The sequence below is a fragment of the Capra hircus genome, chromosome 12 (genome assembly GCF_001704415.2).
Source record: "Capra hircus breed San Clemente chromosome 12, ASM170441v1, whole genome shotgun sequence".
NCBI lineage: Eukaryota > Metazoa > Chordata > Mammalia > Artiodactyla > Bovidae > Capra > Capra hircus.
The window spans coordinates 71,382,432-71,407,710 of record NC_030819.1 but is presented as its reverse complement, the minus strand read 5'-3'; the positions used below and the strand labels follow the sequence as shown (position 1 = coordinate 71,407,710).

At 41.7% G+C, this 25,279-nt stretch overlaps 2 protein-coding genes across 3 annotated transcripts in view; one reads left to right on the top strand and one right to left on the bottom strand.

Annotated features, from left to right (window-relative positions):
* NUFIP1 (NUFIP1, FMR1 interacting protein 1) overlaps positions 1-9,287 on the bottom strand; it is a 33,291-nt gene extending 24,004 nt beyond the window's left edge. Inside the window, exons 1-5 of the mRNA XM_005687587.3 lie at positions 8,830-9,287; positions 7,758-7,840; positions 6,078-6,176; positions 5,406-5,468; positions 4,677-4,753 (exon numbers count right to left, since the gene is read on the bottom strand). Of these exons, the coding sequence (XP_005687644.2) occupies positions 4,677-4,753; positions 5,406-5,468; positions 6,078-6,176; positions 7,758-7,840; positions 8,830-9,235 (728 nt within the window). The 5' untranslated portion in view covers positions 9,236-9,287. The remainder of the gene's footprint in view (positions 1-4,676; positions 4,754-5,405; positions 5,469-6,077; positions 6,177-7,757; positions 7,841-8,829) is intronic.
* GPALPP1 (GPALPP motifs containing 1) overlaps positions 9,337-25,279 on the top strand; it is a 33,176-nt gene continuing 17,233 nt past the window's right edge. For both annotated transcript variants that reach the window (XM_005687426.3, XM_013968232.2), the window contains exons 1-4: positions 9,337-9,545; positions 16,624-16,756; positions 17,791-17,895; positions 21,915-22,020. In XM_005687426.3, the coding sequence (XP_005687483.3) occupies positions 9,338-9,545; positions 16,624-16,756; positions 17,791-17,895; positions 21,915-22,020 (552 nt within the window). In that variant the 5' untranslated portion in view covers position 9,337. The remainder of the gene's footprint in view (positions 9,546-16,623; positions 16,757-17,790; positions 17,896-21,914; positions 22,021-25,279) is intronic.

The window sequence follows — 25,279 nt, the reverse complement described above, 5'->3', positions numbered from 1 at the left end:
GCCTATAAGAAAGAGGCCTTCATCTAGTCTGGAAGGGTGGGATGTTCCTTGACAAAGTGAGGTTGAGTTGAACCTGGACCTGATTGGAAACTTAGTTCCTAATGTCTTCCGAATTCATGGTTTCGTGATTTTCAAATGTCTCTCTAGCCAATCTGTTCTGAGTCACAATGCCTACACAGCATCTTCAAACAGATGTCTTGGAATCTCCTCATACTCTTGTGATGTCTCAGAGCAACACCCCCACACCCCCTCTCTGCCAGGGTCCCTGTCTCAGTCACAGGCACCACCTCACCCCAGGAACTTGGACGTCTCCTCCAAACCTCCTTCCTCAACCTCACATTCAATTGCCAAACAGTGCCTATCTTCATCTCCCAAGTCTTCTCTATCCACCTCCTTCTTTCTGTCCCTACAACTGCCATCTCTCAAAAGCTGCTATCATCTCTTATCGATGCCCATGCCAACCCATCTGACCACTAGTCCCTGCTCCCGCTTATTTCTTCCCAACTAGGTCTAAGTTCAACTCAACCTCCCTTCATCAAGGAACACCCCACTCCTCCAGACTTGATGAGGTCCTTCCACTTATATGCTGAGGAGGAAGGTGGAGTGGAGAATTTGGGGAGAGTAATACAGCTATAGACAGAGAAGTTTAATAATAGGTCCAGCTTTCTCAGTTTTACATGATTTAATTTAAACAACTGCTAGAGATAAAAGAACCAAAGATGGCAAATCAGTGACTCATTTCAGACCTTCCCTACTGTCTTAAGGGAACTCCAAACTTGAGAGATTAAACAGCTTACATAGTTAACTTCTTATTTGCTTTATGTGAGTGTAGTGTGTTGGTCTGACTCTGTGGAACCCCATGGACTGTAACCCGCCAGCCTCCTCTGTCCATGGGATTTTCCAGGCAAGAATACTGGAGTTAGGTTGCCATTTCCTTCTCCAGGGGATCTTCCCAACCTAGGAATCGAACCCAGGTCTCCAGAACTGCAAGCAGATTCTTTACTCTCTGAGCCACCAGGGAAGCCGGTAGTTGCTTCATAATCATTGCCAACTAGTCTATCATTCCTCAAAACAATTAAACATCTATCAGCACAACACTGGCTAGCACCACTGAGCTGCAACAACTTCCTACTGACCAAAGTCAGAGGAAAGTCAGTGGGAGAAAGTCAGTGGGGAAAAATTTTTGCAGGTAGGACACTTCTGATCCATCTAACAGGATATAATATTCAATACCATCATCACCAGGGCCTCAAAAACTAAGTATCAGGAAGTGGAGCTAACTCCCGTTTGATTATTCCTCTGTGCAAAATAATTTTTTAGCGTATGTGCTGCTGAAGTGAGCACTCCTCCATGCCAAATAATGAGAAAAAGATACAACCAACAGATAAAGAACAAACAAGTAAAACAAACAAAAAACAAAAAAACCAGAGTGACGTGGAATCATGAGGAGAAAAGCATTATACCTGTAAAGAAGCCACCTAGAGGAGATAAGACCCTTTACATGCACTGCTTCAAATTCTTCACTAAGTCAAATCAAGGCATGGTCCGGACTCCTTTGATTTCTAAGTCTGACTATGCCATGGCTAAGGCTTCTTATCAATGCCAAGACTGGTTCCTCTCATGTTAAGTTGAAGTTAGTTGCTCAGTCGTGTGCGAGTCTTTGTGAACCCATGGCTGTAGCCCACCAGGCTCCTCTGTCTATAGAATTCTCCAGACAGGAAACCTGGAGTGGGCAGCTTTTCCCTTCTCCAGGGAGCTTCCTGACCTAGGGACCAAACTGGGGTCTCCTGCATTACAGGCAGATTCTTTAGCATCTGAGCCACCAGATTCTTCCCATTCTGCACCATTTAACAGTCATTCTGTCCACAAATATTTTCTACATACTTAATTCCAGGTACTGCACAAAGAGCAGCAGAATCAAAGGTGTCTAAGACTAGGGCCACTTATAATGCAAAAAATGCTGTTTTGTTTCTATTAATGAGCTATGTATTCATACAGAAAGTAGTGAACAATACTTTACAGTAGGTTGGTCCATGGACGGGCAGCCTATCCATTACACCTAGGCCAAGGTATAAACCAACTATGTCCCTAAGCAAAATACTTAGGTTAGCTAACTACTACTTCTTACCAAGACTTCCTCAATGAAGGGAGTAAGGTACAGATTTACATTCTGGTACAAGCTCCTTATCTCATCACAGACTGGTGCTCCGACAGCACTGAGCTAAGAGCAAATGAAGAGTAAGAAGGGAATGACAAGTGAAGTGACATTTAAGCAAGTCTCACAAGGTAAGTAAGATTCTGCCAGAAGTCACGAGGAAAAGGCATTTTAGAACATCCTACTCCTGGTGGCCAAGATTCTTACATATTTTGGCCAAAAATGCTCTTGAAATTCTGTTAAATCCATTGAGTCCATGCTGACTGGCTGGATCCAGGTTTATTTCCTCTGGTTGTCCAAACTCATCCAACTCTGTGCACAGTATTAATAACTGATATCTATACACGCATTGGAGAAGGCAATGGCACCCCACTCCAGTATTTTTGCCTGGAAAATCCCATGGATGGAGGAGCCTGGTAGACTGCAGTCCATGGGGTCACCAAGAGTCAGACACGACTGAGCGACTTCACTTTCACTTTTCACTTTCATGCATTGGAGAAGAAAATGGCAACCCACCGCAGTGTTCTTGCCTGGAGAGTCCCAGGGACGGGGAACTGGTGGGCTGCCGTCTATGGGGTTGCACAGAGTCGGACACGACTGAAGCGACTTAGCAGCAGCAGCAGCAGCAGCATACACGCATTTACTGAAAGCTATTTGTTCTCAGTTGGTTCTAAATCTTTTTGCTGGTTTTCCTCAGAATTACCTGTAAAGCTTTAAAGGGCAGTAACTCACTTTTTCACATCAGTGTAACATCTGACATAGCACTACGTAGGCATATGCACAGTGGATTTAAGTTGAAAACTTTAAGCTGAACTAAGAACAAACTGTATCAGCTGGTCAAGTTTTTAAGTATCTTGACCTTTGAGGATAACTCTTCCTAATTAGGGCTTCCCTGGTGGCTCAGCAGTAAGGAGTGCAGGGGATGCAGCAGACGCAGATTCGATCCCTGGGTCGGGAAGATCCCTGGAGAAGGAAATGGCAACCTACTCCAGTATTCTTGCCTGGAGAATCCCATGGACAGAGGAGCCTGGCAGGCTACAGTCCATGGGGTCACAAAAGAGTTGGACACGACTCAGCAACTAAACAGCAGTAAAGAACAACCTTCTATGTCAAGCTCTCATTTTTTAATTCCAGAAAAACAGCTATTGACCTAAAAGTGCAGCTGATCACCCCCTAATAGTTTTGATTTGGTCTTGTGCTTCAGGATGAGGTACCCTGGTCCTTCCTGAGAAGACAATATAATAGCATCTTCATGGGATTTTTCACTGGTAGATTCCGGATGGAGATGGTGGTTAAGTTGCTTCAGTCATGTCCAGCCCTTTGCGACCCCATGAACCATAGCCCGCCCGTCTCCTCTGTCCATGGGATTCTCCAGGCAAAAATACTGGAGTGGGTTGCCATTTCTGATTAGATTCCTACTAAGCTTTCCTCCCTGGTAAGTATAAAACTACAGGTCGTCATGGTAAGGCTCAAATTTCTTAAGACTTTAATTACAGGACAACATTTCTTGTCTTTGCTTTTTTTTTCTTCAGGCCATGCCATGTGGCATGCCGGATCTTAGTTCCCCAACCAGGGATCGAACCCATGACGCCTGCATTGGGATCGTGGAATCTTAACTACTGGACTGCCAGGGAAATCCCCTGTCTTTTTATAAATAAGGACAGGCACTTGTATTATTCTGTCACTATACTCCCTATGCCTAGCATACTGCAAGCATTCAACAACTTTTTAAAAAATAATCAAAACAATAAACATAGCAAAATATTATGCTTTTTTTTTTTTTAATAGCACCACCCATCACTGTCTTGTATTGAACATCAAACTGAGGGGACACATAGTGGCTCCCCTCAAAGAGCAAAGTCCCATTATAACATCAGTTATTTATCAAGAGTTTCTATTAGGTCTACCAAAAGCTACATTTCATAATAGCCTCATATAATACACTTGACAGTCCCATTTCCTAGCAGCAAGATTATAAGGTGATGCAATGAATCAAAACTACAATAAAAATTGTGTGATTATCATACATCAAGTAACAATACTCTCAAAGTCACTGTAAGCCAATTCTGAAGAACAACAACAAAAGTCAGGACTGGCCATTTTGAGCTGCTGCTGCTGCTAAGTCGCTTCAGTCATGTCCGACTCTTGTGCGACCCCAAAGACGGCAGCCCACCAGGCTCCGCCGTCCCTGGGATTCTCCGGGCAAGAACACTGGAGTGGGTTGCCATTTCCTTCTCCAATGCATGAAAGTGGAAAGTGAAAGTGAAGTCACTGAGTCGTGTCCAAACCTCAGCGACCCCATGGACTGCAGCCCACCAAGCTCCTCCATCCATGGGATTTTCCAGGCAAGAGTACTGGAGCGGGGTGCCATTGCATTTTAAACTGAACATCTGCAATGTTATAAAAGACCAAATTTCCTTTTTCAAATTGTTCCTTAGGGCCAGATGGTCTTTATTTTGAAGTACTCAGCTCTGCCAGGGTAAAACAAAGTTGCTGCACAAGTTCTGAACTCTTTACTCACTTTCTTCTTTCTTCCCTCCATCTTGCAATCTCCTCTGGAGTGTCTAACTTGATTTTCTTCATACCAGGAGCATGCATCTAAGGGGAAAAGGCCTGCTGAATATCAGGAAGCATACTGTATGTTTTTTACTAAATCTCAAGAATTATAGGAGATAATGAAGATGCTGTACCCAACAGTACATTTACTAGCAGAGAATTTTAAAACTAAGCAAGCAGGTTTTATCTATCCTTATTATGACTTTTCCTTTAAAGAAAAAAAGAGTAATTTTTTTCATGTCTTTAGTGCTATTGATTAAAAAGAAAAGCAAGCCATGATATAATCTTGGTTATAAAGCAAATGTCATCAATTTCTTGAGTAATATTAGATATTCATATGACTGACCGACTATAGTTGAGGGAGTTAGCTAGAGAAATGATGAGTACACAAAACAATCTAAAACAGCACAGTTTAGTAAAACAAGCACAGAATTTGCAGCTAAGAAACCCAAGTGCAAGAATGAGTTCTGAGGCCCTGGGCAAATCATTTTATAAATCTTTTAAACAGGGCCAAGATTTATCTAGTCCACAATGGATGATGACACTGAATAATGGATTATAAAAATGACTTATCAAGTACAAAGGCTCATGAATGTTGCTTATTATTAGGCTATGTAGATAAAGTGCTATGAAGATAACAGATCAATGAAATAAAAAGAGCGTGTATCAAAAAAAAAAAAAAACAATAACTTACATTCCTCCAATGGAACTGGACAATCTTCTCATGTGCACTAAAAGAGCAATCTACCTCAGGGCACTGTACAGAGTTTTGTTTTTTGTTTTTGTTTTTTAAGAAAAAAAAAAAAGATTCAATTCAACATTTCTCATAAAAAACATACCCTTCTACTATACATACAGACATATTCTGGCATTATAACCTAGTATCCTGTCTATGTGGTATTATCCGTGAATACTTTCAACAATCAGTTCAGTTCAGTCCAGTCAATAGCAAGACAAAACTCACTCCAAAACCAAGTTGCACTCTAAAGGTATATAGTACAATAATACATAGCATTCACTTCTCCATTTGAGTGAACGCAGGACATCAGCAATGTTGTAAAATGCTCTTATTTCCTAAAGTCAAGCATGACTCCTACAAACTGAAGAGCACTTACCTAACTAAGAACTTCCTAGCTTTTTTTACTTCTCAACAGCTGCCAGCCCTCCCTTCTCCTCTGCTGCCATCTCACCAACTCCTGAAGTGGAAGCTCCCCACCCTCAAACTGCAAATCCCAGGGTTACTGTCTCAACTTGTCTTCAAACAACATTCCTATGATAACTCTACACTTTTACAGGAAGAAAGCTCAGAATTTCTACCTAATACACCCATTTTGCTAAATAAAATCAGGATAACCAAGAAACCTACTTTTGTATGTTCGGACATGTGTTTATCATACTTTTCTTGATTTTTAAAACCACGATCACAGGTATCACAAAAATAGTGAAAAACGGGTTCCTTTCTTTTCTGCAAATAAAAATGAAGAAGCATTAGGCTTTGGGTGAGAACTCAATCAGCAGTAAAAATATGTAGGCTTTGATTTTTCACATACTCTTACATGTGGAAGAAGCTTCTGAATATATTTCTAATGAAGGGGTGATTCTATTTCTTTAACATATACATGAGGAAAAGCCAGGTTTGTTACAAAAAATTTTAAGACTTCCCTGGTGGTCCAGCAGTTAAGATTCTGTGTTTTGAATGCAGTGGGCAAGGTTTGATGCCTGTTCAGGGCTACCCAGGTGGCTTAGTGGTAGAGAATCTGCCTGACAATACAGGAGATGCAAGAGATGAAGGTTTGATCCCTGAGTCAGGAAGATCCACAGGAGGAGGAAATGGCAACCCACTCCTCGTTTCTTGCCTAGGAAATCCCATGGACAGAGGTGCCTGGTGGGGTCACAAAGAATCAGATATAACTGAGTGACTGAGCAGGCACGCAGGGAACTAAGATCCCACATGCCACAAGGCATGGCCAAAAAAAATTTTAATCTGAATAGAGTTAATATAAACCATTAATAGATTTCAAATTGGTAATCTAATTAAAATGCAGTAGAGCATATGTCAAAATAACCTAAAAATAAATATTCAGGGTAAAAACAGCATTTCTTTCTTTAGAATAAATAAAACAATGTGTGTGTGTATATATATAACTACTAAATGAAAAAAAATAGGTAAATAATAGTTATTTCCTTATTCTCAATTTACTATTTTTATGTTTAAACATAAAACAAAAAAATTATTACAATGATAAGACTATATAGGAAGTAAACTCCAATTGTTCAATGTTGAGATTATGTTATTAAATATATTACACACTCACAGTATTTTGTAAATATCAGCAATACACTTTTGATACCAAAATGAAGGGTAATAACTTCAGGATATAGATCTTATTCAATTTATTCTAATGACATTATTTATACATCTTAAAAGTCGAAAGACCAGATTGTTAAGCTACATCAGAATAAAGGAAGTCTATTTTAATGCTCAGTTTCTGAATATAATCAAGGGTTGAAAATACACAAAAACTTTTCATTTCATCCTTCCCCTCCCAAGCTGTTAGTGGAGTCGGGCAAGACTGAGCAACTTCACTTTCACCTTTCATTTTCATACATTGGAGAAGGAGATGGCAACCCACTCCAGTGTTCTTGCCTGGAGAATCCCAGGGACAGAGGAGCCTAGTGGGCTGCCGTCTATACGGTCACATAGAGTCGGACACGACTGAAGCGACTTAGCAGCTGCAGCATATATTTTTTACTTTATTGAAGTTCAATAACATTTACATTTATCTGTAATCATAATTCCCCATATTTACTCCTGATACTATATGTAAATGGATTGACTGTTTTCTTTTTGTACAATTTCTCCACTTTTTCACAAGAAGATTTTGCTTGAAGTTTTTACTTACAACCAAGACTCTTCAAGATACTTTTATAGCAAAGCTATGGTGTGTCAGTGATGAATGCAAAACAGCAACAGTTCTGACAGATGAGATATGAAGCAGTGACATAGAGACCAAAGTGTCACATTTAAGAACATCTTTAAAAATACCTTTTTTTTCTGTTTTCTTCTGGGAGAGACGCTGAAGTCATTGACCCTTGCATCATGCTTTCGTGGAAAATAAGAATGTTTAACTGGAAAACAAAAAGAGATTCACAAATGTTAAAAACTGTACGATTATTTAATATTTTGCTAGAGCACATCATAAATACTTGAGTTAAAATAGTGGCAGCCCACCATTTCTAGAATCCTCCTGCAATGCAGGAGACCCAGGTTCGATCCCTGGGTCAGGAAGATCCACTGGAGAAGGGAATGGCAACCAACTCCAGAATTCTCACCTGGAGAATTCCAGGGACAGAGGACCCTGTCAGGCTACAATCCATGGGGTCACAAAGAGTCCAACACGACTGAGCGACTTTCACTTCCACCCTTTCTAGGAAGAATAGTGATTCACACACAGTTCCTGCCTTACAAGTTCTGCACTTACAAGTCCCTCTGCCTGCACGGCTAACCCCCAGACATATGCACTGCAAGAGACTCGGGTTCCATCCCTGTGTCGGGAAGATCCCCTGGAGAAGGAAATGGCAACCCAGCCCAGTATTCATGCCTGGGAAATCCCATGGACAGATGAGCCTGGTGGGCTACAGTCCATGGCGCTGCAAAGAGTCAGACAAAGAACAACTGATCCCTCACCTCCCTTAAGTCTCTGCTCCAATGTCACCTTACTCATGACTGACTGACATTTAAATCTGCACTGCCTGTGACTCTGCTTTCTCTCTCCACAGCACTCACTGCCTTCTAATACGCCCTGCTTTATTTTGTTTATTGTCTGCCACCTTACACCAAGAGATGCCAAGGCCTAAGATAAGAATTCCTGAATGTTTTGCTCACTGCTGTACCCTCACGTCCTGATTCATAGTTGGAATTAACCAAATAATTGCTGAACTAAATGAACAAGTCGGGAAAACGTAACTGTGGAACAAACTGTGAGACATTAATGACCGGACTCCAAGAGTGCAAGGCAGTATCAGAAGAGGAGAGGGTAACAAGGGTGGAAGAGGAGGAGGAAATAGGGATGGAAAAGAAAGATAAGGGGTGGTACGGAAAGGCGTTAACAACCTACCTGGAGTGCTGTGGGGCTGCTGATGCCAAGGAAAACCACCAGGAGACTGCGTCCAGTACCGTGACGCTGAAGCCTGGAAATTCCAGGAAGGCTGGCCATTGGGTTGAGGCTGAGAATCGAAGGGGGACTGGGCGTCAAAGGGGGGCTGCGCCCCGGGGAGAATGTGGGCGTCGAAGGGGGGAGGTGCCCCGGGGAAAGTGCGGGCTTCCTCGCGGGGCTGTGCCTCTAAGGCAGGCTCGGACCCTGCTGCGGGAAGCGACGAGGGCGGCGGCGGCGGCGGCATCGCCCACAGCATCCAGTTGTTCGGCCGCGAGGCTCGGTCGCGTAGAGGCCCCAGCGTCGGGGTCAGCTCGGGGGCTGGGAACCACCCGGCGGGAGGAACAGCACCACCAGCCGGGTCGCCCATCGCCACCCGCCTGGTAGTCAACCCTGCGTGCGAGTGCGCAGCAAGCCTTAGGCGTCACTTCCGTTATTGCCAATAGCAAGGATCAGCCAATCACAAGCTGAGATGTCATCGGCCGGCGCCGGAAGAGTTTCCCTAGCGTTCGGCGGCTCGCTGGCTGCCCGTCCTGGAGTTCTGACTCTGCTTGGAGACACTTGTGTGCGTCTTCAGTGTCTGACCCCGCGGATGGCGAGGGATCTGATTGGGCCGGCCCTGCCGCCCGGGTTCAAGGCCGGCGGGTCGGCGGAGGACGAGGAGCGGGACTCCAGCCCCGGTAAGCGGCGGCGATTTACCCGCCCGCCAGGCCCTCTCTCATCCTTTGAGCCCTAACTTCAACGTCAGCTCAATGAAGCCTTTGCAAACTGTCACGCCCCCTCTTTACCCATGGGTTTTTGGTTTTTTTTTTTCTACTTAAATACAACAGGTATTTAATAAACTTTTGAGATAACTTGTTGATACAGCTGTCTACACCCATTACTCAGTAGTCTTCTAGTCTTAACACATAACTGGTACCTCGTATTTGCCAAAAAAAAAAAAGATTCTCAGACCCCTCCCTGAGCATCCATCTCCATTCATGTTTGTTCTAATGTGTAGCCTGGGGCTGACTGAAGTTAGGAAACAGTAAAGCTGAAAGAATAACCCTCCCATTTCTGAATCTAATTTGCACTCTTGACTACCCAGAGGCCATGTTTCCACCTAGAGGTTTCTTTCCAGATCTTGTTTTCACTATGGTTTTTAAAAAGTTAGGTGTTTATTTTACCAAGGAAAGTTCCCTTCAACAATGACTAAAGAAAAGTTTTATTTAGCACACAGGTTTGAGATGGACCAAATTAATTTTATTTGACTACTCTGGAAAACTGAATTTTGAGAATTGTCCCCTGAGATCATGTTTTAAAACTGGGGTGCAGATGTTTTCTTGAGACAAGTCCCAACATCCAGATACTGCTTTGTGGAAGCTGAGTGGAACCTGAACCTTTCTTACTCTGACTTTATTCTCTTCATCTGCAGTGACCTTCATACCACTCATCTCAGCTACATTTGCAGTCACACACGGGCCTTATTCCATTTCTGAAAACTTTTTTGGGGAGGGAGGAGGGCACCTCGTAGCTTGTGGGATCTTATTTCCACGACCAGGAATTGAACCCAGGCCCTCCACAGTGAGACCACAGATTCGCAGTCCTAACCACTGGACCACCAGGGATTTTCCACATCGCTGAAAACTTCAGTGTCATTCTCAGCCAGAACCCCATCATTCTTGGTTACTCTCATTGTTCAGTCGCTAAGTTGTGTCTGACTCTTTGCGACCCCATGGACTGCAGCATGCCAGGCTCCCCTATCCTCCACTATCTCCCAGAGTTTGCTCAAATTCATGTCCATTGAGTCAGTGATTTTATCTAACCATCTCATTCTCTACTGCCCTTTTCTTTTGCCTTCAATCTTTCCCAGTTTCAGGGTCTTTTCCAGTGAGTCAGCTCTTTGCATCAGGTGGCCAAAGGATTGGAGCTTCAGCTTCAGCATCGATCCTTCCAGTGAATATTTCAGGGTTGATTTCCTTTAGGATTGACTGGTTTGATCACCTTGCTGTCCGCGGGACTCTTAAGAGTCTTCTCCAGCACCACAGTTCGAAAGCATCAGTTTTTCAATGCTCAGCCTTTTTATGGTCCAGCTCTCACGTCCACAAATGACTACTGGAAGAACCATAGCTTTGACTGTACAGACCTTTGTCAGCAAAGTGATATCTCTGCTTTTTAATATGCTTGGTTACTCTCATCACAGTTTTTTTTGTTTTTTTGGTTTTTTTTTTGGTTTTAGTCTCATTGAGCCTCTCTGCCTCAGTCCTGGCGGGCCTCCTTCCTTTTATTGTTTCTGTCCCTGCTTTACTTAGCCTCTGTGGTCCATCCATTCGTCCCTTCTCTTGTCAGTGTCTTCCACTGCCTTTTCCCATCCAGTAATTCTGTAAATCCGTCTGACAAAACTTCCACCCTGGCTCAGTCCAGATGTTCACCTCTAGTGGACCACACCCAGGCTTCCAGATGCTGCTAGATGAAACCTCGCCCCTCCACAGGCTACTGCTGCTACAAACCATAATCTCCTCCCTGGCTGGGTCCTCAGCTCTGCCCTGCCATCCTGTGATGTCTTCCCACACAGCTCTCCGCCCCAGTGATCAGCTTTGACTTTTTAAAGCCTACTCTTTCTTCTTTAGCCTCTCCCTCCGTCACAGAGAAAGTAGATACCATCTTAAAAAAGCTTCCTCACTTTTCTGGTACTCTGCCTAAAAACTCTCCTGCATCCCTGCCCGGCTCTTTCAGCTTCCCTTTGATTGTAGTGGAAGAGGGGAACTACCTCCTTCCAAGGCTAATCATTCCATTTTTACTCAAAACCCCTTCCCTCACTTCTCCTGGGGGTTCTTTGCCTTTGACATTTAAGTGGAACGTTCAGATCGTTCCCATCTTCCTGAAGACTACTCCACATCCCCCTGTAGCTGCTGCTGTCTGTCTCTGACCAACTCTGGACCTTCACCGTTTTCTTCTTAACCCACTGCATCCTGGCTTATGTTCTTCCCAGTCCACGGAGACTGCTCTCACCAATTTCACTGTGAAAATAAGCAATCCGCCAGTTGTCTCTCAGCACCTTTTTTCATTAATAGCTTTTTCTATTTACGTATTTATTTTTGGATTCACTGGGTCTTCATTGCAGCTTGCAGGCTTTCTCTGGTTGTGACGAGCCGGGCCTACTCTAGTTGTGGCGCGTGGGCTTCTCACTGCTCCAGGGTACGTGACTTCAGTAGTTGCTGCACGTGGACTCGGTCACTGTGGTTCATGACCTCTAGAGTACGGGCTCAGTAGCTCTGGTGCACAGGACCAGAGATTGAACCCAGGTCCCCTGCATTGGCAGGCAGATTCTTAACCACTGAATCGCTCAGGAAGTCCTTCTCAGCAACTTGTTGCTAAATTCAAGGCACTCTTTTCGGTCCTGACCTTGCTTGACCTCACAGCAACATCCCCCCACCCCCACCACTCCCACTCCCATGATCCCTCCTTCTCTATTCTCTTGGCTCCAGCCACTCTGAGCACATTTCTAGATGCATCAGCCCCTTCGGCTTGCAGGGCATTGCAGGTGCTTTTCCCTCTGTGTGGACCACGTTTGCCCCAACCCACACTCCCTTTGCCCAGCTAACTCAGTCTCATCCTTTGACCTCAGCCCACCCAGCGCTCTTTGTAGGCAGCTTTCTCTGATGTCACTACCTACTCCCATCAAAAGATACTTGGATGCTCCTTCTTGATATTTCCGTGACTTAAGCCTGTCACAGGATCAGCAAGCTTTTCCTGGACCAGACGGTAAATATTTTAGACTTTGCCTGTCAACAGGCAAAATCAAGATTATTGTGAAAGTCTGTATGAAACAAAAGAGAAAACAAATTTCCACAAAATTTTTTAAGTCTTCATTGAATTTATTACAATGGAGCTTCTGTTTTATGTTTTGATTTTTTGGCTGAGAGGCACATGGGATCTTCACTCCCTTACCAGGGATTGAACCCCCTTCATTGGAAGGTGCAGTCTTAAGCTTGGGACCACTAGGCAAGTCCCTAAATTTTTACTGTTGAAATTGAAAACATAATATGAGTGTAATTCTTTTGTCGTATAAACGTACTAGTGAGAAGAATGGAATTGCTTTAGAGGGAATAACATTTTACTTAATTGGTGTTCAGAGTCAGTGTTTCCTATTACGATCAATCACTGATCTGTAAAGAGGTTTGATGTGCTATATACTGAGTACTTCTTTTTGTGTCTGCATAATTCTGTCTGATAGCTATTACAAGGGGAACATAATGGAATATATAAGACATGATCTGTATTCTTATGGAAGTTGTAATCTATTGGTAAAATTACCACTGCAGTGGGAGAGCTGCCTTAGTAACATGCATCACTGCTCTAGGAGTGAGATGGAATTGTTCGTTACAGGCACCTAAAACAGTATTTTGAGACATTTTCTATAGTTCTATAAAAAAGTGAAGCCAGGCATATCCTCAATTTTATTAGAAAGTCTGTAATGGTGCTTATATTGTACTAACTTATGTTTTCAATATTCTTTTTTTAATACCATTTCTTAGTATTATCTTATTGTGTAATAATTATTTATTTTGACACAACCCAAATGGAAAATCAAGAATTATATTCTGAATGTTACTTCTTTACATTATTTTTCCTGGGATAATTTTTTTTTTCTAGTAAACTTTTTTTATTTCAGAATAAATTTTAGGAAAATGAATGAGTAATTTAAAAATTTGCCTATTAGAAGATATTTATTCTTGATTTTTCTTCTTATATTTGGAAGAAAACTCATGAGTTTCTGCATCTGCATTCTTACTTCTCACATACCTGCACTTCTTGACCCAAGCTGATGATTTCTTTTTTTTTTTTAAAAATAAGGGCTTACATTCTTCTCAGAGGAGTTTTGTCTCCATCTGTTTATTCCCATCTTTAAACATATATCCCATGTGTTTCTTTAAAAATTCAAGGCAGATTCATCTCTTAGTTATAATACAGCACATGTTTAACCCATTTAACCTTTTAATCTTTTGAACTTTACAAAAGAGTATTAAAACCTCATCTTGATTGGAATCAACCCAAAATTAGCCAGTAGTGTCAAATCGACATTGATAACACCCATATAGAAGAAAAGAAAGGAGCAAAAGAGAAAAAAAATAAAGGAAAAAGAAAAAACTTCCCTCCTTAATATTTAGAAACAAGAAGATGGAAAGAACCAATCATGGGAATGAAATGTAATCTCTTAATCTCTTTCAAGGGATTCCCTGGTGGCTCAGACTGTAAAGTGTCTGCCTACAGTGTGGGGGACCTGGGTTCGATCCCTGGGTCAGGAAGACCCCCTGGAGAAGGAAATGGCACCCCACTCCAGTACTCTTGCCTGGAAAATCCCATGGACGGAGGAGCCTGGTAGGCTACAGTCCACAGGGTCACACAGAGTCAGACACGACTGAGTGACTTCACTTTAACTTTTAACTTTAATCTCTTTCATGTTAAACTATGACCCGCCCCCCCTAGAATTTTGAAGAAAGGATTATGTGTGGAAGGTGGTGTTCTCCCCTTCTTGCTATATTGTAAAAGGTGCTTTCTCTGGGATTAGTACTACATACAGAGATAAACCAGAAATCAGTAAGGGCATTATTCATCACAATCAGAAGTCATATGTAATCTCCATTTATGGTTGAGGAACATTTACATACCAAGACATTAACTATTCTGCAATCTTAAAACAGCAGTGGGAGACACGAGTTCTGTCCCTTAATTCTTAATGGTTTCCGCCTTTTGCTGCTTGATTGTTTTTTTCTAGGCATGCTGTGTTACAAATTTAGCATTTTTTGTCCTGAAAGTCCTTCCTTTATTTAATGATATATAGAAGAAAATGCATCCAATTTGTTAAGATAGGGACTTCCCTGGCAGTCCAGCGGTTAAGACTCCACATTTCCACTGCTGGGGGCATGGGTTCAATCCCAGGTGGGAGAACTGAGATCTCACATGCTGTGCAGCACAGCCAAAAATCAGTCAGTCAGTCTTATTTAAAAGAAAAAAAGGGAGGGCATGGCATGAGAAGATTAAATAACATTCAGATCACACAGCTAATAAGCAGCTGAGCTGGAATTCATGGCTAGAGTCTGACCCCAAAGCATAGAGCATAACTAACGCCTTTATACCTTCAGGTTTTGTCTTGTCACTTTGCTCTCTTTGCTTTAGCCACCCCGGCCGCTTTGTCCCTCAAGCACTTCAAGCTTGTTCTCTCCATAGGACCTTTGCAGCAGTGATTCCCCCATCTAGAATGTTCTTCCCTCAGATTGTTCCGTGGCCACTGTCATCATTTAAGTCTCTGTACCAATGTCTTCTCAGGGGGACCTTCCCTGACCTCTGTCTTTAAAATTACCCTCCCACATGTTCACAGTCACCTTTTTAATTTATTTTCTAAGTTATGTCTCTAGAAGTATTTACTCAATAAACATTTGTTGAATGTTGACCCTTTGTTGAATGTTGTTTGGTGTAGTGGTTAAGAGGCTCATATCATAATTCCTCTGTTTAGTTGTGTAAAATTGGGCAAGATACTATCTCTTTGCCTTAGTCTCCTTGTCTGCAAGATAGACTACTGTCCTAATAAGGTTGTGGTCAGAATTAAGTAGGTAAATGCACAGAAGTTTCTCTTAAGTTCTTGCTGTTGTTAATACTGAGTGAATAGCATACCTGGAAAGCTCTTTGGAAAATCATATTTCCAAGTACTCCGCCAGGCCAACTGAGTCAAAATCTCTGGGGCAAGAGCCCAGGAATCTCTCTCTTTTTTTTTTAATATTTTGGTGAATTTATTAAACATCCAGGCTTGAGAACTACAGCAGTAGAGTTTTGGCATCACTGCTCAGAATCGACATAGACAATTTTGTGTGTGTAACGTCTTGCAATAATAATTTTTGCTGAGCCATAAAGTAGGAGCAGTTGGCTCTGTTAGTGGGCCCAGAAGGCCATTATCACTCCTTCAGCATCCCCACCCCAGTGCAGCCTCATTCTCTTCTCTGAGTCTCTGTCAGGAAGGAGCAGAATTTAGAGTGTGTCTGCCCTTGTCTCTGCTTGGAAATAATCTTGAACAGAAAACTAACTGAGAAGTATGATAATGCTAGTAAAGATATTTTTTAAAGTGGTGATTCTTAGAAACCAGAATGAAGAATTTTGATTTTTAACGTATTAAAGTATGAAATGGCAGATTTGTTGTTTGGTTAGCTCCCGTGATGTATTATCTACCATATGTTGTCTGTTAGTAAAAAAAAAAAATCATGAAACCATTTGGCAGTTGCACCCACCAATATCACAACCAATGCAAAAACTGTAAGATGTCAGGGAGATTACATGCTGTTGCTGTAAGTTCAGGTTTTAAAGTTTTTGTGAATCTCATAGGTAACGCTGTATAAGATATGATCTCTGCCTTCCTGGAGTTGGAAAGACTAACCTACTATACAGAACAAGAGCAGACGAGATTCAAGTCCGTAATAAATGATAGCCCGCCAGTGCTGTGAATTTCAGAAAATAAAGTGTGAAATGTCGGCTCAGGCGGCAGTCTCCAGCCTTTTTGGTACCAGGGACCCGTTGTGGGGAAGACAGCTTTTCCACAGATGGGGTAGGGGGGTGATTCTGGAGTGATTTCAAGCACATTGCATTTATTGTGCACTTTATTATTAGTACATGTGCCCCCAGCCCAGATCATCAGACATTCGATCCTGAAGGTTGAGGACCCCTGAGCTGAGAGATTCACTGAAACAGTTGTGACTACTTACGACAAACACAAGACATCTTTTTCAGTTGCAGGACCGGCTCTGCCTCCTAATTATAAAAGCAGTAGTTCAGAATCATCAGACAGCGACGAGGACAGTAGTTCTTTATCTGAAGAAGGAAATCAAGAATCTGAAGACGACGACACTGGTCCACCAGCACGGTCAGTCCGTTATTACATTAAATGGTAAACCAAGCTCCAAATCTGGTGCATATTGGTTAGAGTAGGTAGCTGGAAAGGGGCTTCCCTGGTGGCTCAGATGGTTAAGAATCTGCCTGCAGTGCAGGAGACCCAGGTTCAATCCCAGGGTCGGGAACACACCCTGGAGGAGGAAATGGCAACCCATTCCAGTATCCTTGCCTGGAGAATCCCATGATCAGAGGAGCCTGGTGGGCTACCGTCCGTGGAGTTGCAAAAGAGTCAGACACGACTGAGCAACTAACACTTTCCCTTTACTTTCTCAAGGAGCTATCATAACCTGTGTTTATACAGCACAAGAAGAAATCACTTCATATTTCATTTCCTCATGAACTATACCTTTTATAGAAAAATATATCTTAGTAGTATATAGCTCCAGAGATATCTAGAATTTCAATAAACGTCTTATACAAAGGATTTTTCCATAAGGTATTATTGCAGTGATTCAATATTCTGAATAAACCATACATCTTCTTTTAAAAATTGTATCTGCAGTGTGTGCTTTTTGTTTAAGTAAATGAAGAATTCCCTCTGACCTAGCCTTACTCACCAGAGGCCCATGTAGATAAGAAATCAAATCTTTATTATTGGATAGCAAGGGTTTTTTTTTTTAATGCATTTTAATGACTAAGGGACAAAAATAGCAACCCTTACAAAAGTGAATTTAAAAGCCAATGTCATAAATTCTTTGCTTAAAAATATCTCGCAAGTAGAATATTTGAAACTTCACTGATTAGAGTCTTTATCAACACAGAAAATATAGAAAATTGATACACTACTGCTGTAAAGAAGTAACCAGTCTCTATTTTAGACCTCAAGTGAATTCCCGGAAAAGATTAATATAAGATCTGTGGTAGCTTTTCTTTTTTACTTGGCAAGATAAATTTATTGTTTCAGAGTTTATACAACTAAGTTGAAGTTAATGTGCCTTTAAAAATTAAAATTTCCCTATGAAAAAGCTTCTGACATACATGCACAAAATTACACTATGTTTTCAGAAAACTGAGGAGAAATCAAGATGACGATGATGATGATGATGATGAAGGGTTTTTTGGACCAGCTCTTCCTCCTGGGTTTAAAAAGCAAGATGATTCTCCTCCACGGTAAGAATGTGTACCCTTTCAGGACGTCTTTCCTCGTGTCTGTTAATTCAGTAAAGAGTTGTCTGAAATTGTTTTTTTGTTTGTTTTGTTTTTTATTTAATTTTTTTTTTGGCTGCGTTGGGTCTTATTAGTTGCGACATGTGTGATCTCATTCTCTGACAGGATCGAACCTGGGCCACCTGCCTTGTGAGCTCAGAGTCTTAACCACTGGACCACCAGAGAAGTCCCTGAAATTGTTTTTTAACTTCTATGTTTATAACATTTGAAATACATTTGAAGTGAAAAAAAAATTTTTAATCCACATAAGAAAAATAATTATTTACATGTTTATGACACTTAACAATTCATGAAAAACACTCACATCTCTTATTTGATACTCCAACAGCGTTCTGTGACAGGTTGGGTGAAACGTGACCCTTCCCCCGCCCTCCCCTTTTTTTTTTAACAAAGTTTCACATATAGCTAATGACTAGAATGCTGGTATTTGATCTTTTTTCTTTCTTTCTTTCTTTCTTTTTTTGGCTGCACCACTTGACATATGAGATCCTTGTTCCTCAACCGGGGATCTAATTCAGACATCTTAATTATTTATTGAAAGAACAGACAAATCCCTATGTACCAAATTACACAGTTAACTTAACCTCAAATGTGTCATCCATGGATTAAGATAGCAACACAACCCTTACAGAATTGCCATGGTGATTGAGATGTCGTATCTGTATACATATATAAACGTATGATTCTTCTATAGTGCCTCGCACAGAATAAACGTATAGTAAATATTGTCTTCTCGAAATTACAAAATTTTTAAATGCTGAATATGAAATTGCACACCAAATTGTTTATAATTCATAACATTATATCCCAGTGTGCAAGAACAAGTAGGAAAGGCTGTTGTACATTTTATATTCAGAGGTTGTAATCACAATTGTCAGCTTCTAATTTTTATATAACTTTCTGGAAATAACTGCCTCTGACTATATCTCAAAAAAACACTTTTTGTTGTGAATATAAAACAGTTTTTGTAATGGTGTCTGCAAATAAAAGGGTGCTTATTAGTAAAAAAAAATTAGAGGGCTGGGCAGTCCGTGGCTGTTTTTGTATGGCCCCCAAGCTAAGAATGATCATTAGGGGGCCATCATGGGAAATAGATAAGGAAACAGTGGAAACAGTGTCAGACTTTATTTTTGGGGCTCCAAAATCACTGCAGACGGTGACTGCAGCCATGAAATTAAAAGATGCTTACTCCTTGGAAGAAAAGTTACGACCAACCTAGATAGCATATTCAAAAGCAGAGACATTACTTTGCCGACTAAGGTCGGTCTACTCAAGGCTATGGTTTTTCCAGTGGTCATGTATGGATGTGAGAGTTGGACTGTGAAGAAGGCTGAGCGCTGAAGAATTGATGCTTTTGAACTGTGGTGTTGGAGAAGACTCTTGAGAGTCCCTTGGACTGCAAGGAGATCCAACCAGTCCATTCTGAAGGAGATCAGCCTTGTGATTTCTTTGGAAGGAATGATGCTAAAGCTGAAACTTCAGTACTTTGGCCACCTCATGCGAAGAGTTGACTCATTGGAAAAAACTTTGATGCTGGGAGAGATTGAGGGCAGGAGGAGAAGGGGACAACAGAGGATGAGATGGCTGGATGACATCACTGACTCGATGGACGTGAGTCTGAGTGAGCTCCAGGAGTTGGTGACGGATAGGTAAGCCTGGCGTGCTGCGATTCATGGGGTCGCAAAGAGTTGGACACGACTGAGCAACTGAACTGAACTGAACTGAGCCGAAAAGGCAAAGACAAATATGTGGCAGAGACTGAATGTGGCCCTCAGAGCCTGACATTTTCCGCCTGGATTTTATGGGAAACTTGCTGACTGCTGGGATGTAACATTCCTTTCAAGAAAATAGTTATTAGAGGCATAGCAGTTTCTGTTCTATTTTGACGATAATATATGTTTGAAATAAATAGGTGGTAGGATATATCGGAAGCAAAACCTTCCATAAGCCTGTAGCATGCCATGGTTATGTTCCTGTACTATATTTTAAGATTGTATGTTTTAGTAATTTTATCCTCCCAAAATTCCCCAAGGCCAGAGAATTGAGCTGTACTTGCATTTGTAGATCTGCTAGAAACTCAGAAAAAACTCTTACAGCACTTTCTTATACTGTGTAAATGACAGCTGATTTGATCTCTCTTAATACCACACTTCTGCATTTTTCATATGTACAGTTGTTTCTGTTCATAGCAGTTTTATGAACCAAGACAAGAGGTAACTAAGTGGCCAGGATCAGAACCCAGACCTTGAGACTCTAGTACTGTTTTTGCCCTGCTGGGAAACCTGTGCGTAAGACTGATTGAACGTAGTGCCATCTGGAAAATTCAGCTTAGAACATTGCTGCCATCTTGGTTGGTCCCACTAACACAGGGACATCTCTGGAAAAGAGCAAAGATAGAATGGAGAAACTTAGCAGTATGAAAGAGAGTAGAAAGTATCATTCCTCTTTTTGTTTTTTCCACACAAAAAGTAGCACTCTCTCTTTTGAAGACCCAGAATTTCAGCAAGTTTTCTCTTTTGAACAGATGTTAGTTGCCTCAGACTGTGGCAATAGGGCAACTTGAAAGAAAATGAACTTTGACATCAGATAGACCGGGGTTCAAACTCCAGCTCTGGGCACTTCCCTGGCAGTCCAGTGGTTAAGCCTCCATGCTTCCAATGCAGGGGATACAGGTTTGATTCCTGGTTGGAGAACTAGGACCCCATATGCCATGCAGTGTGGCCAAAAAGAAAGCGAAACAACCAAAGCAAAAGCTCCAGTTCTGCCGCATACAAGTTTGTGTTGTCCTTGGGCATCATTTTGCTTAGGTAGAAAATGGAGCAACTTATACCAACCAGGACTTTTTTAGGGAAACAGAAAAATGCACTCTCTGGTTGAAATGAGGTTAGCATACTACGGTTTCCTTTCTCTCTGGGTCTCAGGGGAACTGTTTTCTTTGTTACACATTTCCACATCATAATTGGGTTGTTAGGATGAAATGTTGGCTTTTATACTGTCTTGACACATGTAACCATAAATTACTAACAGCTGTTGTACGCATTCGCTACATATGTCCTTAAGACTCCATTTGTACTTAAGTAGATGTAACTGTAATTAAAATGCCACTAAGGTATTTTTCAGTGGACAGTGACTATCAAAACTGAAAGTCACGGCACAAGATAAAAAGATCTTCACAGGCTTTAGTCCATAATACATAATAAGGATTCTTTTTTTTTTTTTTTTGGTCTTTATTTTTATTTACCATAGTTCTTTTAGGAAGTAGGTTTATACCACTGCCACAAAGGTTGAGAATTACTAGTTTAGCATCTAATCATTAACTAATAAATAGAAAATTAAAGTGTAGAAATTAAATTTTTTATGATACTCAGTGAAAAAATGCTCGGTTTGTTGTTTAATGGCTCAGTTGTGTCTGACTCTTTACAACCCCAGGGACTGCAGCACACCAGGTTTCTCTGTCTGTCACCCATCCCGGAGCCTGCTCAAACTCACGCCCATCAAGTCTAACAGTGATGCCATCCGACCATCTCGTCCTCTGTCGCTCTCTTCTCCTGCCTTCTATCTTTCCCAGCATCAGGGGCTTTTCTAATGAGTCGACTCTTTGCATCAGGTGGCCAGAGTATTGGAGCTTCAGCTTCAGCATCCGTCCTTCCAATGAATATTCAGGGTTGATTTCCTTTAGGATGCACTGATTGGATCGCCTTGCAGTCCAAGGGACTCTCAAGAGTCTTCTGCAACACCACAGTTCAAAAGCATCAATTCTTTGGCACTCAGCCTTCTTTATGGTTCAACTCTCACATCCATTCATGAATTCTAAGTTACAGAGTAAAACTAACACATTGAATAAGATTCTCATTTTCCACATTTGTCATTATTATCTGGCTTTTTATTATTTGTGTGAGCTTTTACTGAAAAGTAAAAGTCAACTGAAAGCTGACTTTTTAAAGGTACGTTTTATTTTTCAGGCCTATGATAGGTCCTGCACTACCACCTGGTTTTCTTAAATCTACACAGAAAAGTGACAAAGGCAGAAGTGATCCAGGACAAGTATCATCATATTTCAACTCTGAGGTTTGGGGATTTTTCTATTAAAGAACAAGATGTAAGAAACTCAAGACTTTACCTAGTCATGACTATAATCATGTGACTCTAATGTAAGGTGTGTCATAGTCCTACTAATTTAGGATCGTAGCATAAGTAGACGAAATCAAAGGCTGTCACAGACCTGAGATTCTGTTAGGAAAATAACAAGGCAGTCACGTGTTGACAGGGTGTGACCGATTCATGCTTCTCATCCTTAAAGGGAAGCTTTTGAGTCCTAGAAAGTAGAATACAGTGAACAGTTTAAGGAATCGTTGTGATTTGATACAAAAGAGAGCAGGCTGAGAAATGTTTAAATAGTGAAATAATTATTATAAAATATTGAAATTAACTTTGTCCCACCCAGTTCTGGTACCATTATTTAACAGGATCACTCGTGGGTACATGATGTTTTGAAAAGAAAGAGCCAGTGATTCTGAAATCAAGGAGGAAGTCTATTTTCTTATTAGAGGGCTGCTGCTGATGCTGCTAAGTCGCTGCAGTAGTGTCTGACTCTATGCGACCCCATAGGTGGCAGCCCACCAGGCTCCCCCGTCCCTGGGATTCTCCAGGCAAGAACACTGGAGTGGGTTGCCATTTCCTTCTCCACAGCATGAAAGTGAAAATGAAGTCGCTCAGTCATGTCCGACTCTTAGTGACCCCATGGACTGCAGCCTACCAGGCTCCTCCATCCCTGGGATTTTCCAGGCAAGAGTACTGGAGTGGGGTACTGTTGCCTTCTCCATATTAGAGGGCTAGTCCTTAACAGTGGGTGAGATTTGAAGAATATAATTTGTAATACATTTTCTCCATATATAGGTACTATTTTCAGCTTCTCCAAAGCTTTATGAAATAATTACGATCTGTATCTTAGAGATGCCAAAAGCCAGAGAAATTGGGTAACTTACTCCAAATAGCACAGTTTCTGCTTAGCAAAGCCAGAACTCAGAGCCCAATTCTTAGGACTTTAAACCACTGTTCAGTCTGCTGTTTTGCAGTGCCTTCCTCTATGTGAATTCATAGACTCCTGTGCATCTCCACTGAAAATTCATCAGTTCCACAGAGGTTGTTACTGAAGGAAACATAATTCAGTGGTTAAGCTCATGAACTCCAGCATTTACTCATTCTTTCGATGAATTACATAGAATACCTACAGATGATGATAGAACATCTAAATGTGTCAAGCACTTAGTCACAGAAATCGATCTGACAATGCATGTTCCCACCTTCCAAAACGCCCAGGATCCAGCCACTTCGGCTGCCGCCCTGACCCAAGCCAGCTGGTCTTTATGTCTTAGCCCTCGACGCTCTGCTGCCTCTTCTCAACACGGCAGCTGGAGCGGCCCAGAGAAAGTCGGATCGCGGCAGTCACACTCAGAACTAATTTGCTGCTCCCCTCTCTGCATAAAAGCCAGAGTCCTTACAGGGCCCTCTACAGTCTGGCTCCCATTAAACTCCCTGGTTTCCTCTTACTTTGATCTGACCACACTGGGCTTCTTGCACCTTAAATATGCCAGGCAGGCTCCTACCCCTGAGCCTTGATACCTGCTGTCCACGTCTCCCCCAAATATTTATGTGGCTGGCTTGCCACCAGCTCGAGCACTTTCAGCTGCTCATTACAGAAAGTCCAACTCACAATGAAGCTTAGTCTCAACCTTCCTAGTTAGCAAATAGGTTGTTTGTGTAACTTCCTGGATGATCTAGAATCTGTATTCCCAAATTAAGGAAAATGTGTCTCATACCTAAGATGAGGTCTAGAGATAGGGACACTCCACGGTTGGTTAACTTGATAGCCTCACAAGATCACCCAGCACCCCAGTTTTTCTCTGTCACTTGCAGTTTGTTAATTCCTCGTAGGCCGACCCCTTCCTTATACCAAGAAGCCTGCCAGAGTCCTTAGATTGACACGCAGGTGGCAGTGTCCAGACACAGAGGAATGAACCCTATCTTGTATCCCCTTTGTAGGGGGAGGAAAACCTCTCCAGGTTTCCCATAGACCTCTCCTCACATTTCTGTGGCCCACACTGAATCATATGCCCATGCTCAAGCCAATCAGTTGGGCACAAGGAGTGAGACCAAAGTGATTGGCTTAGAATTATCACTGTTTTCCCCAGGAATTAGAGAAGGTTTTAGTTTCCTAAAAAAGCATGATTCCAACCAGCATGAACAAACCCAGGGTTTGCAGTAGTTATTGGTTGGAGCTGTTACAGTCCCTACAAATTTCAGGCCTCTACCTTTATAAAACTATCTCTTATTAGAAGGAAGTGTAAATATCATTAGCTTATCCCATCATCCTAAATGTCAACACTGTATTGATATTACGTTTCTTGTAATTTTTAAAGTTTATTATACCTTTTACATTTGCTTGTTTTATGTCACCAAGTATTATGTTTATAGGGGGCTACAAATATGTTTAAGATAATGTCTTTACCATCAAAGAGCTTACTGTTTTTGAGAAAAGCTAAAACATTTAAAGTTAAATCTTTAGCAGTCGAAATAAAGGAAATAATAGTCTGCTATAGTCGGAGAAGGCAATGGCAGCCCACTCCAGTACTCTTGCCTGGAAAATCCCATGGACGGAGGAACCTGGTAGGCTGCAGTCCATGGGGTCGCTAAGAGTCGGACACAACTGAGCGACTTCACTTTCACTTTTCATTGTCATGCATTGGAGAAGGAAATGGCAACCCACTCCAGTGTTGTTGCCTGGAGAATCCTACGGACGGCAGAGCCTCATGGGCTGCCGTCTATGGCGTCGCACAGAGTCGGACACGACTGAAGCGACGCAGCAGCAGCAGTCTGCTATAGTATAAGTAGAAGAAATACTGGCTTTGATCTTAGAACATTTACAAGTTTTATAACCTCAGACAAGTTGTTTAATCTTTCCAAGTTTATTTCTCTAAATCTAGGTTTCCTCAAAAAGAAAACAGGAATAATAATGCTATTTCCCAGTTTTATTATGAGGTTCAAATGAGACAAACTCTCAGTTATTGAGACAGAGAGAGTGTGTGGCTTAGAATCAGCCATAAGACAAGGTGTAATTATCTAGTTATTTGTACTGAAAACAATTGCTATAAAGGTTCAGAGAAGAAACCACAGAGATTTACCATTGAGTGGTTAACAGGGAAAGTGTAAACAACACAAAGTAACTCGCCTGGTCCTGGTAGTTGAAAAAATAAGAGGAAGAAACTCCCGGTCCCAGCAGGAGTACAAACATCTTATTGTGATTCATCTTGTTGTTTATCTTATTCTT